The sequence below is a fragment of the Trachypithecus francoisi genome, unplaced genomic scaffold (genome assembly GCF_009764315.1).
Source record: "Trachypithecus francoisi isolate TF-2019V2 unplaced genomic scaffold, Tfra_2.0 Lachesis_group15, whole genome shotgun sequence".
NCBI classification, from domain to species: Eukaryota; Metazoa; Chordata; class Mammalia; order Primates; family Cercopithecidae; genus Trachypithecus; species Trachypithecus francoisi.
In genome coordinates this window covers 24928034-24946244 of record NW_022681460.1, presented here as the reverse complement: position 1 = coordinate 24946244, position 18211 = coordinate 24928034, and the positions used below count along the sequence as shown (strand labels likewise).

General features: G+C 38.6%; 1 protein-coding gene across 12 annotated transcripts in view; it reads right to left on the bottom strand.

Moving 5' to 3' along the window:
* TPD52L1 (TPD52 like 1) overlaps positions 1-18211 on the bottom strand; it is a 102959-nt gene that overhangs the window by 21586 nt on the left and 63162 nt on the right. For 10 of the 12 annotated variants that reach the window (XM_033234453.1, XM_033234461.1, XM_033234454.1 and 7 more), the window contains 2 exons: positions 13887-14002; positions 4829-4977 (listed from right to left, as the gene is read on the bottom strand). In XM_033234453.1, the coding sequence (XP_033090344.1) occupies positions 4829-4977; positions 13887-14002 (265 nt within the window). Of the gene's footprint in view, positions 1-4828; positions 4978-13886; positions 14003-14264; positions 14361-18211 lie in introns of those variants that run through there. The other 2 variants (XM_033234455.1, XM_033234463.1) reach the window with 1 other exon arrangement.

Sequence of the window (18211 nt, the reverse complement as noted above, 5' to 3'; positions counted from 1 at the left end):
GGGTCAAATCTGGTCTAGGGCTGAACATTAGCTGCCATTACTTTCATAGTTAAACATTTGCCTTTCTTTGGCAGCAGTGGCAATAGCAGCTCATGTTTTTGAAAGCAATGGCAGCTAATGTTTATAGAGCACCTCATATGCATTAAGTCATTTAAGACTGTTTACTGAGAGATGTTTGGTTTTGAGTACACATAAACTTCCTGTTTTTCAAAGAAAGTCAACAGGAAAGTGGGCTTTACTTTTCAGAGACTCAATTTAGCTGAAATGGATAGCATTTATTGGCAAAGACAGGTTAGCTGTTTGGCCAGCACGCCAACCAGGGATCTTCAGTAGTGTGAGGTAAGGGTCTCTGCAAGCCAAATAAAAAGCATTCTGTTGACTTTTCATGCAAAATCCACTTGACATGTTTTACTAATTTGAACATCGGTGTTAATAATAAAAAGGAGAAAGTATGTTGTTTTCTAAACTGTTTTGACTTAAAGCATTTTTCTACATACAACTAGAAGAAATAAAAAGTTCATCTTTTTAGAAGAAAGTATTTTATACCACAAATATATTTCCTCTTATGAGATTTAAAAGAGAGTATTCCTTTAATGGTTGAATATGCACATTTCACCAAAGGTACAAAAAAATTCATTTAGGATTATTTTATTCCAAAGGCTCCCTACATATGTCATCAGAACATAAATTTACTACTTGAATCTGGAAAACTACTTCCTGCCTTGTGTAATAAGATGAAAGCCTGAAGGTACAAAGAATGAACAACCATGTGAGAGATTGGGTATGTACATCTTTTAAAATTAGGTCTTTAATCTTCACTGGCACTCCTGAACTCAATAGTGCTACAACCAGGCTCCCTCATAAAAAGAGATAATAAGAATTCTTGACCATAATGGCCTGGAAGTCTTAGAAGCACAAAATCAAAGAGTAAATAAATCATAAACTAACCTTCCATTTTTGAGCACTGTGCATTTTTAAAATGCTGAATGTGAGGTTTTTAGTCCTCTTTATATAAGATAAAGTTATTAAGCTTTCAAAAAGATAGAATAGTTTAAATTCCTTTCCAAAACCTCTGCCCTCTGTCGACTTACCATTTAGATTGTGGCACAATTCAGAGGGGTTTATTAGTGGGGGGATTTCATGGGTTAGAAAGCAGAACACTTGTTGAATAAATGAAGCCCACTGCTTTGAATAGCCCACCATAAAGTTGCATCTCCTGATTCTACTTCTGCCTACAGAAGAGATTGCATTTCTCCTCCTTTACCCCAAAGTCACCCACCTCTTCCATGTCTCCTTGAAGTCTAATGACAACATAAAAAGGCAGCAGAAAACCAAAAAATGGGGAGGACTTTTTTGTATGTTCTTAGATACAAATCTAGGCAAGTAAAATCTATGACAAGAATGACAGCAACAAGAAACCCTGGATACCGATGATCCCTTGACCTGTTCCTGTATTCCTGGAATCTTTCTGTAAAGGAGATAATTTCAGTCTGCTCTGTAATTATTCCTACTTATCAAGGCCTATTTCAGTTTGAATCTTACTGCAGACTGAAATATGCCAAGATCTTTCATTAACATACCATAGATTTTCTTTTCATTATAAATCAAACTAAATAGGTCATGATTGCTTAATCAGTATGCAAAGTATTGCTTCTGGGAATCACACACATCCTCTGACAGCTAAAATTTTTTTTAGTGCTTTGAAATCTAATTCTACTCAACCTAACCTGATCATAGCTCATCATTTCTTCGTGTCAAATTTTTCATCATATGAGGTGTAGATTTTGTCCTGGAATGGGTATCATGAACAGCACTAAGAGCAGGGGTTTAATTAATTCAGAAGGATACAGATTTTATCGCTCCTCCAAATATGTGATTAAGATCCGCTGCCTTCCCCCAGCAACCAAGAAGAAAAGGTTGGAGACAAACCCTTTCTCCAAATTATAAGGTTGATAGACTTATGCCTCCTCCTAAAGACAGAGATTGGTTCTTCCCTACAAAGGGAAGTTCACTTCACTCCTAAAGGTTAGTGAGTTCATGACCATTTGTATTTATTAAGAAATCCCCAAGGAAATCTCATCTAGTCATCTAGTTTTCGATATTATCTATATGCAGATGAGTCCCAAATGTCCATCTCTGCGTTAAACTTTTCCACTGAGTTGTCCTCTCAGTCTATAAATCTGTTTATCTATCAGGCATTTCAGACTTTATGGAGCCAAAACGAATTATTGGGCCTCTCCTCCAGACTTGTTTCTCAATCTTTCTCACAGCAGCAAATAATCACTGCATGCCTGCAAAGAGTCAGATGCTCTCCTGCAGGCTTCACAAACATTAACTTACTGAATCTTCACTACCTGTGGGATCGGTATTAAGATGATCTCACTTCATGAATGCAGCAAGGCCTAGATTTCAACCCAAGCAACAATGAGCCTAACCACAATGCTCGTAAACAGTTCCAACACTCAGTAGCCCAAGTCAAAGGCCTAGACATCACGCTTGGTCCTATTTCCTTCATCATCCACCTGCAAACCACTGTTGATCTGTTCTCCAAATCCTTTCTATCTCCCGTGCCAATGATTTTGTCGAATAAACAAACAACAACAACAACAAAACTCAAACTCTGTCTTCCTAACTAGACTCTAAACTCCATAACCCCAGGGAATAAATCTGGGCTATTCATCCAACAAAATGCTTTACATTAAGTAGACTACCTGGCTATAAAACCTATTAGTTTTTCTAACATGGAAAACCACAAAGTAGACATTATCCCCTGTGGGAAGAGGCTAGAAGCCTTCCTTGAACTTGCCAGCTCTATTTCCAGTTCCAGGAGGGAATATGAGTCTCTTCCCTGCCTTCCCCTAGCAGACTTTGCACAAACTTGACACTCCCTCTGCTCAGACATTCCCACCTCCCTGCCAGGCACCTCTTTCCAGCAACAGAACTGCCAGCATTGCCCCGCCTTCCATTTGGGTAGTTTACCTGTGCAATGTGATTAGGAAGGCCATGCAGGAAGGTCTTCCTGGTACTTATACCCCACAGGGAAGTTCAGACCAATGCAATATGAAGCCCTTAGGCCAGAGTGCGAAACTACTGACAGATAAACTTATTTAATTTAATGTCTAAAATCCTGTTATCCTTTCAGGAGCTTGTTCATACGGTGTTGCAATTTATCTTTTAAATTGCTGCACATCAATGCGTGATTTCTTATTTTTTCCCGTAATTGTCATCATTAGGTTGGGGAAGGTTGGTTAACTTCTGGAGATAAACTGACAAGCTCCCTGGCTCCATCCTGCCTGACTCTGGGCTGTGCCCTGAACCTATCTGGTTGAGTCCTTAGGGTGCACAAGCATAGAGCCCAGTAGGACTGCTAGGCCATATTTAGAGGGAGAGAAACATTCTCATTCTTATGGAAACTAAGGAAGTTGGGGAGATGTCATGCTCGTTTTAGACCCAATTCCTCATACAAAGGACATCTTCACATAGGAGCAAAAAGTCTTACACTTTAGTTCTTAGGAACCAGCAGGCAAAGTTGGCTGCTGGCAAAACTGAAATAATTGCTGTCAATCATTGGTACCTCTTCCTACCATCAGGTCTCTCTATGCCTAGGAGAAAGAGAGAAAAATTGACTCCAACTTAGTTATTAGGAATGCAATATCTTTAAAGTGTGATAGTAGAGAAGAAAATGCATAACCCGAAGACAATTTCTTAATGGTGAAATTTGGGACTAAAGTTAGGGCTAGGGATAAAGCCTCTGTGATTTCCTCACCAGCCCCTAACCCCCAATACACAAAAAGAAGAAAAATTACATCACATATGTGGAGTACTCCTCTTTGGTACAAGACCCCCTGGCAGGTAAAATACTTTGCAACATTAGAAAAGTACCGTCATCATTAAATGTTTCATGCAACTTAAGAATAATTTAAAAAGTGTGATTATTGAATAATCGAGATTATTCTGTACCTTGCCTAACACAAGACAGGATGATAATGGCAAAGCAAAATTCATTTCTTCTTTTTTTTTTTTTTCTTTTGAGACAGAGTCTTCCTCTGTCGCCAGGGTGGAGTGCAGTGGTGCCATCTCGGCTCACTGCAACCTCTGCCTCCTAGGTTCAAGCGATTTGCCTGCCTCAGCCTCCCGAGTAGCTGGGATTACAGGGGCATTCCACCACATCCAGCTATTTTTTTGTATTTTTTAGTAGAGGCAGGGTTTCACCATGTGGGCCAGGATGGTCTTGATCTCCTGATCTCGTGATCCACTCGCCTCAGCTTCCCAAAGTGCTGGGATTACAGGGCCAAAACCATTTCTACTGGTCTAAACCCAACTCTAAATACTCCCTAGAATAGTGAGAATGAAAAGTGCAAAACAAAAGACGAGAAGTACAAGGTTTTCTTTGTAAATCAATTGCCAAAAAGTCAGTATTGAAACTACCAACTAGTTTTGGAAGACATACGTAATGAGTGTCAAGTGTGCTGAGGAGAAAACACCTTCTCATTTATAGTTTTCACGAGAAAAAGTTTAAAAAAAGTATATTTGACAAATGTTTAAAAATACAAAGAGAAAAACATTCAAACAATAAAACCTAATGAAAGTAGTCTGAGTGAAAATAGAGTGAATAAAGTTTTATTTCATGAAGCTACTTCATAGAATCTGCTTCACATGCAACATACTTAATGATTATTCACATTTCTTTGCTTTGCTTTTAGAGAAAGTATTGTTTCATCCCTAGCTTCATGCACCAAATCAGCCTTGTAGGAAAGATGAAACAAAACACAACAGAGTGAGGAGCCAGCAGGCTGAGTTCATAAAACACTGTTCATATGATACTTACGCAGTGGTAGTCTGCATGTCATGCCAGCTTTTGCTGAAGTTCTGTTTTAATTCATTCATCAGGTTCATGCCGAGTTTTTGTTTTATCTCAACTAGATGCCTTTCTTTCGCTGACAAAACTTGTCGTAGTGTTGTAATTTCGTCTTCTAGCTATAAGGTGGAGGGGAAATGGTGGGGAAAAATGTCAGACCAGCAAAAAAGGATACTTACAGAAGCTCTGGGTGTTCCAAAGCAGCCTCTGACCCTCCTGTTTATACAACCCCACGTGTGGGTTTGCCAAACACACTCCCTACAGATGATAGTCTAATATCTCAAAGTAGAAACAGAATTTTTCATTTTAATGATTATAGAAGTAATCAATGCTGCTTGTTAAAAAACAAGTCAGATTGTACACAAAAACATAAACAAGAAAATAAAAATCACCTGTATCCTACTAGGAACTAGTCACTGCTTATGTTTTGGTTTCTAAACTTCCAAATGTTCTTTCTATAAGTTGTATATAGACATAATTTTTAAACAAAAATTGGTTTTCTACTGTACCCTTATTTTATATAACTTCTTCTCAAGCGTCACTTTATTTATTTATTTTAAAGAGACAGGGTCTCACTATGTTGACCAGGCTGGTCTCAAACTCTTGGCCTCAAGGGATTCTCCTCTCTTGGCCTCCGAAAGTTTTGGGATTACAGACGTGAGCCGCCATGCCTGGCCTCAGTGTAGTTTATTTTTTGCCAACTACACACAGTTGCATTGGTGCAGGAATGGAATTGGCAGACAATGGGGTTTTGCCAAGCTAATGCCTTAAGAAAGGGAGGAACAAGGGAATAGAGGATGTAGGTAAAGGAGTGATTTGTGTTGATTTTTCTTTTTAACAGTTTTATTGACCTGTAACTGTCATACAATAAGCTGCAGACATTTAAAGTGTATATGTGTAATTCGTAAGTTCTAACATATGTATCTACCCATGAAGCCATTATCACAATCAAAGTAGTGAATATATTCATCACCTTTTACTTGCTTTTTGTCATTCCTCCCTCCTTCTTCTTTCCTCTCCCCCAGTTCACTCTCACCAGACAGCCACTGACTTACTTTCTTTCCCTAGGGTTTAGTTTGCAGATGTTTCCTAGAATTTTACATAAATTGAATCATAGCATATGTACTCATTTTTGCTTGACTTTGCAGGTAGTTATTTTGCATTCATCTATGTTGCTGTATTATCAATGGTTCTTCCCCTTTTTTTGCAGAGTAGTATTCAATTGTATGGATATACCACAGTGTGTTGTTTATTTGCCTGTTGAAAGGGCATTTAGGTTTGGCTAATGCCAATAAAGCTGCTATGAACATTCATGTACAAGGCTTCGTATGGACATATTTCCTCTTTCCCCTGTGCTACAGAAAACCAGATCTCTTCAGCACTATAAAATTGCTCTTGCAAATGCAATTTCTAACACAAGAGCTCTGTAAAGTACTTAGATTTTGGCAAGTGCTGTTCTATCCTGTGAAAATAAATCTGAATAAATCACAAAGTCTTTGATTTTAATTAGTTATCATACTCTATAATATATTGTTTTGGTAACAGTGCTTACATTTACATCTTTGTTTTCTGAAAAACAGAAAACAAATTTTATGACTATTCCTTGTTAAGCCAGAAAAGAATCATTAGAACTCCCTTAGTATCCCACATGCATGGAGGTAATAAAAGTCTGTCACTTTAGTAGATTTCTCACTGAATTTTTTAAAAAAGGTGCAACTGTGGCTCATTTACATGTAAAGTGTCACTCTACTTTGGACCACAAGATGCATCACACCAACCCTGTCAGCCTGTCAGTCATCTTGCAAATGCGTCCTTGGATCTCCAGAGTCAGAGCTCCTAGGAAAGGACCTCAAGAAGGGCATCTGCCTTTGCAAAAACAAAACATACAATAAAACCCCCAGTCTTTTACTAGCCCCAATAGTGAACAGACAGAAATGGTTCTGTGAACCTTTATATATACAAACAATCATGTAAGCAAAACAAGCAGAAATACTGAAGCACAAGCATCGTAAGCATCCACAGTAAGAAGTAGAAATATCTTGGGGTTTTTAATATCAGCAAAATGTCCTGGCAATTTAACATTATCCATTTCTTTATGTTCATGGAACATTTTTCATATGTACATGGACACCTTTCTAAAATCTAAAGTGAATTACATGTTCTATAAACATAGTGTAATCAATAGAACCCTGTCTTTCCTTGATGAGCAAGAGTCTTCAGTGTGCACACATCCACTGATGACTGTAAAAGGAGTATATTTAGGGACCACCAAAGAGAATGATGCTTTTAGTCTCTCCGTTAAATGAGAGTACACTGTTATTTTAAAATTAAGCCCTTCTATTCTTTTGTTATCATGTCATATTTCTCTTTTTCATCTCTGTCAATGTGTCCTCCTGCATTTAATCTACTGCCCAATATTTCTCATGGTTGTATCTCTTGCTCTTTTACCACAGAAAATGTTTGGGGTTCATGTCAGCCTTTTATGCTCTATTAAAAAGGCCATTTCTGCTTTCTTTCATTTAGAGTGACTGAAGTTACTGAGAGTCTGTTTTTTGTTTGTTTGTTTTGGTATATTGAGTGTTACAGTATTTTCCACTGTGTAAAAAAAAAAATGGGAAAACTTTTAACTTGCTGAAATAAATTACAGATGTACACAAGGAGAAAGAGACTTGAACACCTTAATATTCTCAACCTCATAGCCATGGAGCCCCGTAAGTGTATTGAAAATCACGGGGGGCTGTGGATTATTCATTTGTTATCTGGAGGTGGGGAGAGAGTAAAGGATTCAGAGCTACCATTAAATTTTTAATAAAATCTTGATCCCCAAAAAGGGATAGAAACATTAAAGCGACCAATTTAACAAAAATCATTCTAAAAAAGAAAAAAGAAATATAAAGTCCCACATTTAATAATTTAAAAATTCAGGCACACTTTGAAAGGCACACATGGGAAAGAGACCTCTAATAAGAAGACATGAAGTCAGCTATTAAAGTTGGGTGTATTCTCAGGTTCTATAATAAAATTCTAACCATTTCAGTGCAATATAAAGACTCACACTTCGCAAAACATTCAGAATATTTATCAGAGATCTAAATATATGCCAAAAACTCTATTAAGCAAATCCCTGAAGTTGGAAAAACAGACACTCTTTAATTACATTAACTTGTAAGGTTCCAAAGGGCCAACCACCTCTCTTTGTACAGAGCCAAGAGTCCTGCCACAATGAGGTCTTTAATTACAAATACCTTAAAGGCTGCTGCTGATGAACTTCAATCCTTTATTTGACTGAGATCGTTCGGTCTAGTTATCTCAGTGGTTCTCAACTTCAGTTTAAATAAGACAGCATAGTTAAAATGCAGATTCCCAGGCATCTGCTGCCTTTTAATGCCCTGAGAGTTCAAGACCTTAGATTTGGTGGAGCCAGACTACTTACGTTATTTAGCAAAAGCATCCTCAGATATTCTGATACAAGTAGTATGGAAACTCTATATTGTAAGTGCTTCTGTAAGCCACATCCAATTTGGAATGAGATGAAGTGTAAGTAAATCATGTTAATGAATGGCAGTATTTAATATATCTTTTCCTTTTAATTTTGAATAATTATTTCTTCATTCCAAATTAATGGTCTAGTTCTTTGGTTTCTTGACGCCCTAGAAGATCTCCTTGTAGGATGAATATTTATGCCCAATATTAGATATTTAAGCTTGATTATTTAAATATGAATTAACAGGAAAATAACAAGTGTTGACGAAGATATGGAGGCATTGGAACCTCTGTACATTACTGGTAGGAATGTAAAATAGTTCCACCACTGTAGAAAACAGTCACGCAGTGTCTCAGAAAGTTAAACAGAGAACTAATATCCACTCTTAGGTATATACCCCAAAGAATTGACAACAGGTACTCAAACAAATACGTGAACACACATGTGCATAGCAGCACTATTCACAATAGACCAAAGGTGACTACAGGCAAATGTCCATCAAGAGGTGAACGGATAAACAAATTGTAGTAGATAAATAAAATGGAATATTATTCAGCCATATAAAAACAATGAAGTACTGAAACATGCTACAATGGATGAACCTCAAAAACATCAGGCTAAGTGAAAGAAGTCAGACACAAAAGGTCACATATTGTATGATTTCATTTATATGACATATCAAGAATAGATAAGCCCATAGAGACAGAATGAAGACTAGTGGCTGCCAGAGACTGGGGAGTGGGAAATGGAAGCAACTGCTTAATGAGTACCAGTTTCCTTTCGGATGTGGCGGTTACACAACACAACATTGTGAGTGTACGAAATGCCACTGAATCGGTTGCTTTAAAATGGGTAAGTTTACGTTATACAAATTTATCTAAAGAAAAATGCAAAAAAAAGTGAACTAACTAGTCTGAATTAGCTAATGAATTAGCTTCAGTATGAAATTTATACAATTTGTTTTTCTGTTTTATCTGCTAGATTACATAAAATTTCTAACTGCCACCCAGAAGGAAAAATACTTTCATAAACTAGGCATCATCAGTATGTTGCTTAGGAGTCACCACATTTGGTCTCATGTGCATGTAGCTTCAAGGCCTGCCTCTCTGGGCTACTCCTCCTGCCTTTGGCTAAGACACCCAAGATTAAAATGCAGATACTGTCTGAGAGGGGCATAACAATAAGATATTATGGTTATGAACACATTAGCTGTCCACTAGCTCAGTCCAGAAAGAGTTGTCTGTTAAGGTCTTCAGGAAGGAGCAGAGAGAGAGAGAGAGAGAGAGAGAGAGAGAAAGAGAGAGAGGCCCAGAGCCTAAGGCACTTCTTTGCAAGCGTAAGACACAGTCAGCTTGAGGGCACTGCGTGTTCTTGGGGACCGCACAGACAAAAGGAAGAGGAAAGAGCCAAAGGAGAGATTGAGAGAGCATGAAAATAGGCTTTACTTACTTGATAATGCTGTCTGGTATTTTTCCTATTTCTATTAATGCCTATTTCTCTTAAGTCATCTTATCTCAGGGACATTGGCAGTACTTGATTGTTATATAATCACAAATTTACAGTACTAATGCCAAAACTTTATCCTTTTCAAAAGGCAAGAAACATTATGAAATACTAAACATAAAATGCAGCTTAGTGAAATTAAAGTGGGAGTGGGATGATAGTGGCACAGAATTTGGGGCAAGTGTGATTCAAGAGAGAGAGAGAAAAAAAAAACCAGCTGTGTAAAGACCTCAGAAAAGATGTCTGATAATAAGACTAATGAGAATAAACATCTGAAACAGAAGATTACTTCTTTATTTATTGACAAGGTTAGTAAAAAAAAAAAAGCATATTCTACTTTTGGCATTTACAAATATAAATGTATAAACGTTTGCTTAAAATATAAAATAACTCAAGCTAATTATAAATATTAATTACCTTCCTTTTATGCATGAACCAGTGCACCAGATCAGAGGTGATACTGGCCTCACATTTGACGAACTTTAAAAACGATACATAATGCATGACCACAACAATAAATTAAAGATCAAGTTATGTTAAAAGAGATTCCTCTTTTTTTTTTGAAATGGAGTCTTACTCTGTTGCCTAGCTGGAGTGCAGTGGTACAATCTTGACTCACTACAACCTCTGCCTCCTGGGTTCAAGCAATTCTCAGCCTCCCGAGTAGCTGGGATTATAGGTGTGTGCCACCATGCCTGACTAATTTTTGTATTTTTAGTAGAGACAGGGTTTCTCCATGCTGGCCAGGCTGGTCTCGAACTCCTGACCTCTGGTGACCCCCCCACCTCGGCCTCCCAAAGTGCTTGGATTACAGGCGTGAGCCACCACAGCTGGCCAAGAGATTCCTCTTTTAAAATGCTGAATTTGTCCAAGATGTAAGCCTTTTGGACACTACTGGCTTATTTTACATCTCCTACCAAAAGAGGAAGTCTTCCTCTTGCCAGCACTTGGTAAGCAGACAAAAATATGTTGGCTGTGTGGGAGAATGGAGTTATGAGATTGGTTGAAGTCTATGGGCAATCTCATGGGAATATTATCGACAAGATCATGCAGGATAAGACAGAGGGGAGGGAAGAGAAAGAGAACTGGGAGGAAGGAATCCAGCATAGCGAGAAAGCTGTAGGAGGTGTCAACCTGAAATAATAAAGTGGATCAGAATCCAGTTTAAGAGCTAATTCAAGGGAAAAGCTAAGGATAGACATCTGGGAAACACAGACTCTGAAGGAATGTGGTTAGTGCTATGAAGCTGAAAAGTTAAGGTCTTATTTACATAGGCAAAAAACAAAGAAATTTAATAGGATTACAGCATCTTCCATATATTGCTGGTTTATGAGTTACAGCAATTTGATTAGTTACAGTTTTTTTATTTTTTCTTTTCCAATTTAAAAGTATATTTTTAACATCCCATCTTAGACAATCTAAGGTGTTTGTGTAAGAGAATAAAGAGGGAAGTTAATCTATAATAAAAGAGGCCTTCTCTGGTGCCCTTTAGTCTTTTATAGCATTTTACAAAACAATGTAGGTAAGGAAAAGGCTAGTCTATAATCAGAGAAACTGGTTACAGCTGCCTAGGTTACAGCTGCCTGTTATGTGACTCAGGTCCCATAATCACATTCCTTTAACACTCAAAATAATTTAAAGTTCCAACAGCTTTTATTTGGAATTATTTATTTCACAGAGGAGATGAGGAAAGTAGGAAGAGGAAGGAAACAAAGAGGAGGCTGGACACCTGGCACACTCAAGACCTCTTTTCAGCAAAGCAGTCAGGGGTCAGAAGTCCCTGTACACACAAGTCTTGCTTTGGGTCATGACCACAACTGAGTGCCTGACTCTAAGGCCGTCATCTAATAGGCTGGTCTCAGAGATATCTTCAGTACCCAAGGAGCTAACAGACCCAGTAGGATCTTTCCTCAGACAGAAAGAAGAGTTGTTTGTGACCAGGGGCCCATAAAGAGTCTCTGTGGAGATTTGGGGCAGAGGATGCCTCAGTTCTCCATAAGGCCAGCAGTGAGACTGCAGAGATGGCTTTCTGTGTGTCCTTGTTAAAATTAAATCCTAGCATTGAAGGTAAAATTCGAATGCATATGTGATATCAAAGAACTCGAGTTCCTGTGTCCACACATCTGCATGCAGACTTGTAAAAGGGTAAGGAAAGCTGTTTTAAAAACAGAATGAGCATAAAGCAGAGGTGGCCTGACGTGGAGAAGGAGAAAGAGAAATGTGAAGAAGAAAAATTACAAAGATACACTTCCTCTGCTTTTCACCAGGCCTGGGGCAGACAGCTGTGTTCATGTGCCGCTGGAAGTCAGGATGCTACCTTTGGCACCATGTGGTACTTCTTCAACTCTGAGGAACCCAGAAATAAGAGCCAGGTAGCAGGGAGGCTAGTGCAAAACATGAATCCTAGTAACTTGAACACAGTAACAAAGAGTCTGGTGTTATTTCCAGAAGTCAGGCTCAAAAACTCTCAGGAATGAAATGTGCTGGAAGTGTATTACTGTGGCCAAATGAGACAGGAATTTCTGAAAACACTTCTAGTTCTTTATATTCATGCGGCATCCATTTAAGACCAATACTTTTTTTGATTATAAAAGTAATATCATGCTCACTGTTGACATTTAGAAAATAGAGAATGTACAAAAATCAACATATATTAGTATATGTATGTATGTATACCCCAGTAATCCTAGAGCCCAGAAAAATAAAAATCAAGGCACTTTATAGAAATTGGTCTGTTACAGATATTGTGCCTGAACTAAAACTAGCATTATCACCATGATGGAGTGAAGCTTTAGCTTAGACTCAGTTGGCTTACTCCACTCTGCAGAACATGACATTTGGACCCTGCAGTTAGCATGAACTAGTCATGAGCCAGAATTTCAAGCTACAAGAATATGTGGAGTCAGTCCATTATCTGTTAATGCTAACTTTGGTCCATGTACTCTGGTATGTGCAGCCACTCAGTGGCCACAGACAGACCCAGCTAAAGATTTGAGGCACTGTGCTTACTGAAATCATTTCTGGTTGTACCAGAGGAATGTGCTGCTCTTTTCTTTTGAAATGAAATTAACTTGGGGGTGTGTCTTGTAAAAGCACCTGAAAGTCTTTAATATTACTCTGAGCTGTTATAGACAAACACTCTCAGGAGGTTAGAACTCAGAGTTCAGAGTGGACAAAGTGGAGAGAGGGTAAGCTGAAGCTCAGAGCTGTGTCCTCAGCCTGTGGAGAGGCCAAAGCAGGAAGGCCAAGCCTTGCTTCTGTGGGAACAGGATCTTCCTGGCCTATGAGCCAGGACAGAGAATGGGAGGGAATGTTGGCCTCAGCTCCTCTGGCTCTGATGCTTCCTCCTACTCAAGGAGCCCTTTCTACAACACTCTCCTCCTAGAAAGTAAAGGCTTCTCAACAAAGTATCTAAAGTGGGTATTGCAAGCAAAAGACTTGAACAAAGACTTGTATTCATAATGAGCCTGACATCCTCCTCCTCCCTAGGTCCAGATCTCCATAGCAGCTCCACAAGATCTAACTATGCCTCGATGAAGCATAGCTTTCCTCTCTACCCCCAGAGTTTATTTTTCTGCCAAAAAGTACACAACTTATAAATTCAGTTGCTTCTATGATTGACTTTTTCACTTAAAAAATCATTTCAAAGTAATTGTTGAGCTAAGTTGCTGATCTAAAACCAAAACCGGTCTTCAAAAGGATCTTGCACCTATAACATGGTCTGGAATGAATTCTATCAGGTTTGTAAGTAATTTATTATTCCCATAGTATTCTGATAGTAAAAAGAATAAGAAGTGTATATTTAAAACCAGTTATGATTGTTGCTTAGGCAGCACAATGATTCATTCTACAACTGTAACCAACAGGTAATAGATAACATTAGAAAAATACCCTGGAAAAATGAATCATCTTGTAATGTATTCATTTAGAAATTTTATTAAATGAAAGACAACATAATTACAATATGGGACTTATATCAAACAAATAATAACTCTCAAGATCCAGAGATAGAAATAGCAACAATAAGATTACTAAACATACCTGAACTAACTCTGCTTTTAACTCTTCCTTTTCCTCCTCAGAGAGCATGCTAGAGAAGTCAGCACTGGCTACTGCATCTTCATCTCTTCCTTGCAATGGTTCAGTCTCCAGCAAACCTTTAGGCAAAATTGATAAAACAGAGTGCAATTTTTAAAGTGAATTTAAACCAACTTCTGCTTCCATAGTGTGGAGGACTAGATGCACTGACAGACCGTCCCACTGAAAAACAACTAAAAATTCCAGAAAAGACAAAATCCTCCTAAATGTTTGATGGGCTCCAAGAAAGCAAAGAATACCAAGAAGCCAAAACATTTAAGAAAAAATGAGAAGGCAGAGATGTAAACAAGACAAGCTTTCAGGGAGGTCTACATTTACCACCTTGGTGAATTCCAGCTTAGCTCTTCACTGTCTGGTGGGGTGTAAGGGCAGAGGACAAAGCCCAAGGCCCACGCATGGAGAGGGGTTTAATGTGAGATTCCTGTGTAAATTGGAGGCCCCAAGGGCTGCACCCTGAGAGTCAGGTGAACTAGAAATAAATAACTTCATTCTTCACACATCTTGCAACTCAGCACTGAATGGACAGAGAAAAAAGTCCTCCCCTGAGAACTCGTGACCCTGAGTGGGATTGCATGGGAAAGCAGCTTGCAACTTGAATGCACACCACCTGGGTGGTCCAGAATTTAAAATATGAAGGCCTTTTTTTCCACTGCAGATGTGGCTCGAAGCAGCTAGAGCTGTGAGGAACCATCACTGGCAAACTGACTCTGGCAGAGGAAAATATGAGAAGAGCCGGGTTCTTGATGCCATCATTGTGCCTCGGGATAATCCATAATAGCTTCTAACTTGGTATGTGAGATAAATGACTTATTGACTTATTATTTAAAATATAAAGAAGTTCCCTGGTAGGGCCCCTCAACATCTGGCTGACTCAAATGCCTGTGTTCTCCGGGGAACCCAGGAAACAGTCCCACACCCAGAGGGAAACTTCATCTACGACATGATTCAAGTCAGAGCTGGCATTTACACCTCTGTAGGGAAAGGAAATGAGACATTCAAGTACAAAGCGGTCCCTGGAGAAACTCCCACCGGCCTGAGCACTGGGACAACAGGTTGAGCCATGGAAGTTTGTGCCGTTTTTAGGGGGTAGGAGTCTGACCTTTCTTGTTCCGGGGTGGTAAACTGGGAATTCTATCTGTGAGATGGGGGCTTGTTAACAGGAAGCTCTCTTGCTTTGCTGAGTTTTTTTCCTTTTCACCCAATAGATTCCATTTTTCTCACCCTTCAAATTGTCTGCAAGGCTAATCTTTCACGGTCGTGTGACAAGGACCCCGTTTTCAGTTGAACTAAGGAGAAAGTCCTACAACAGAAGGGTTTTTAATAAATTGTCCTGGAACAGTTATCTCTATAGGAAAAAAACACACTGGACACCTTTAAACCATTCACAGGGACAAAACTGTAAACATTTAAGAAGACAATCTAGGAGTTTGTGTTTATGAACCTCCGGTTAGGAAGGGACTTATTAAGACACAAAAAGGCAAACCATGAAAAAAGGACGAATAAGATTAAGAATGTCTCTCTATCAAAGACGCTATATGGGAAATGAAAAGATAAGCCACTAACTGGAAGATGATCTCTCTCACATATATAAGTAAAAAGATTTGTTCCCAATATATACAGAATTCCTACAGACCCACTTTAAAACCAGAAATAATCCAGTAGAAATGTGGGTCAAAAGACCTGAACAGATGATTTATAGGCAGAAATCACAAATGTTAATAAACCCAAGAAAACATCCTTGACTTCACTGATGCTTGGGGAAATACAAATTAAATTAGTTCATGCTCAGTAGAGGAGCAAAAATTTACAAGTCTGACATTACTAAACGTTGGTGACTATGCAAAGGATAGAAACTCTCATATACTGCTGGCAAGAATATAAATAGATAAAAGTAATTGGAAAATGATTAAGCATGATCTACATTATCTATTAAAATTGAACATTCACATATCCTATAACCCAGTAATTCCACTATGTATAGACCTGAGACAATCTACATGAGCATTAGATGTTATACATGCACATCAGACACTATTAATAAAAGCTTTCACAGTACCAATAAACTGTAAGTCACACAAAAGTTCATAAACAGGACAATACATAAGTATACTGTGGTGCATTTCCATGATAAAGACTTGACAATAGAAAAATGAGTGAACTATCACTATACATACTAAATGGCTAAAACTTGGAAATAAGATATTGAGTGAAAAACTCAAGTTGCAGAATAAGAAGTATAATTCCACTTAATGAAGTACAAAAGCATACAAAACTAAAATATTACTTAGGAATTAAATTATAAAGAAAAGCAAGGCAATAATAAAAAATTCAGGACTGTGGTTTTCTCAAGGCAGAGAGGAAAGGAGAAAGGAATGGAGGATCCCACAGGTCAGGGGGCCGGGACTCCCGCGCCAGGGACCAGTAGTACCGGTCTGTTACCTGTTAGGAACCAGACCACACCGCGGGAGGTGAGAGGTGTGCGAGCTGGCAAAGCTTCGTCTGTATTTATGGCCACTCCCCATAGCTTGCATTACCACCTGAGCTCTGCCTCCCGTCAGATCAGTAGCAGCATTAGATTCTCATAGAAGCACAAACCCTATTGTGAACTGCGCATGCGCAGGATCTAGTTTGCGTGCTCCTTATGAGAATCTAGTGCCTGATGATCTGTCACTGTCTTCTGTTTCCCTGAGATGGGACCGTCTAGTTGTAGGAAAACAAGCTCAGAGCTCCCACTGATTCTACATTATGGTGAGTTGTATAATTGTTTCATTATATACTACAACGTAATAATAATAGAAATAAAATGCACAATAAAAGTAATGTGCTTGAATCATCCCAAAAACATCACCGTCACCCTGTGTCTGGGGAAAAATTACCTTCCACGAAACCAGTTCCTGGTACCAAAAAGGTTGGGGACTGCTGCCTTAGGGAACTGTTACAGGATCAATGGTCATACTCCATTTCTGGACACTGACTTTCTTCTGTTCATGAGTATTTTCTCCACTTTACCTTTATATTGTAAATATTCTTTTGTGTACTTATAATTATTTAATAAACAAATGAAAGTGCATTTTGTCTAAAGTCAAAAGAGAAAGGTAAATCATTATCCTACAAAATCAGAACATTTTAGATAAAAAGAAGAAAAATAGGCCAGGCACGGTGGCTCAAGCCTGTAATCCCAGCACTTTGGGAGGCCGAGGCGGGCAGATTACAAGGTCAGGAGATCGAGACCATCCTGGTGAACCCGGTGAAACCCCGTCTCTACTAAAAAAATACAAAAAACTAGCCAGGCGAGGTGGCGGGCGCCTGTAATCCCAGCTACTGGGGAGGCTGAGGCAGGAGAATGGCATGAACCCGGGAGACGGAGCTTGCAGTGAGCTGAGATCTGGCCACTGCACTCCAGCCTGGGCCACAGAGCGAGACTCCCTCTCAATAAAAAAAAAAGAAGAAGAAAAATATGACTCAAGTGTGTGTAGTTCTGAAGCTGTCCCTTCTCTTGAGTCCCTGGTATTCTCATCCTTATGCCTGAATCAATAGGGTGCCATTGGCACCCTGATGTCACTGCCAACATGGTAACAAACATTAGTAAACATGGCATATTGCTGATCCATGTTCATCAGATCCTCATCCCTTCTCTCTATGCCAGAAGACAGTTTCAATGCTAAGTAATTTCCTTTTTCATAAGTAATATCTGGTCATCATAGAAGACAGTAAGATAAAATTATCCATTATTAATTAAAATCAATGTTAATCTTATTACCCAGAAATTGGTATTTTGATCCTTCCTTTCTGGTACTTCTTCTGAGCATAGGTGTATTAATATTTTCATATATATATATACTGGATTTACTGTTGCAAACTTGGTTTATTTATTCAATAGGATATTAATACCTTTTCATGTCTAAAGACACACATATACATTTATGTATTTTCAATGGTTGTGCATTATTTTGTCTTATGCATCCATAAGATAATAATTTACCCTGTTTGCTGGGAAGCTGCAGTGAACACCTCCTAGCTAAGTCATTAGGTACTTCATGATGACTTCCTATCCATTGGATTACTCAGTCAAATGGCATAGATGTTTTGTAGTCTACTGCCAAACTATCACCCAGAAAGGCTGTACCAGTTTTATGCAACATCAGCAACCTATGAGACTACAGACTCAAGAGAAAGTAGAGAACAGACTCTTAGTAAAACAATGTAACTTACAGGTCGTTTAAAGTTTTTTTTTTTTTTTTTTTTTTGAGACGGAGTCTCGCTCTGTC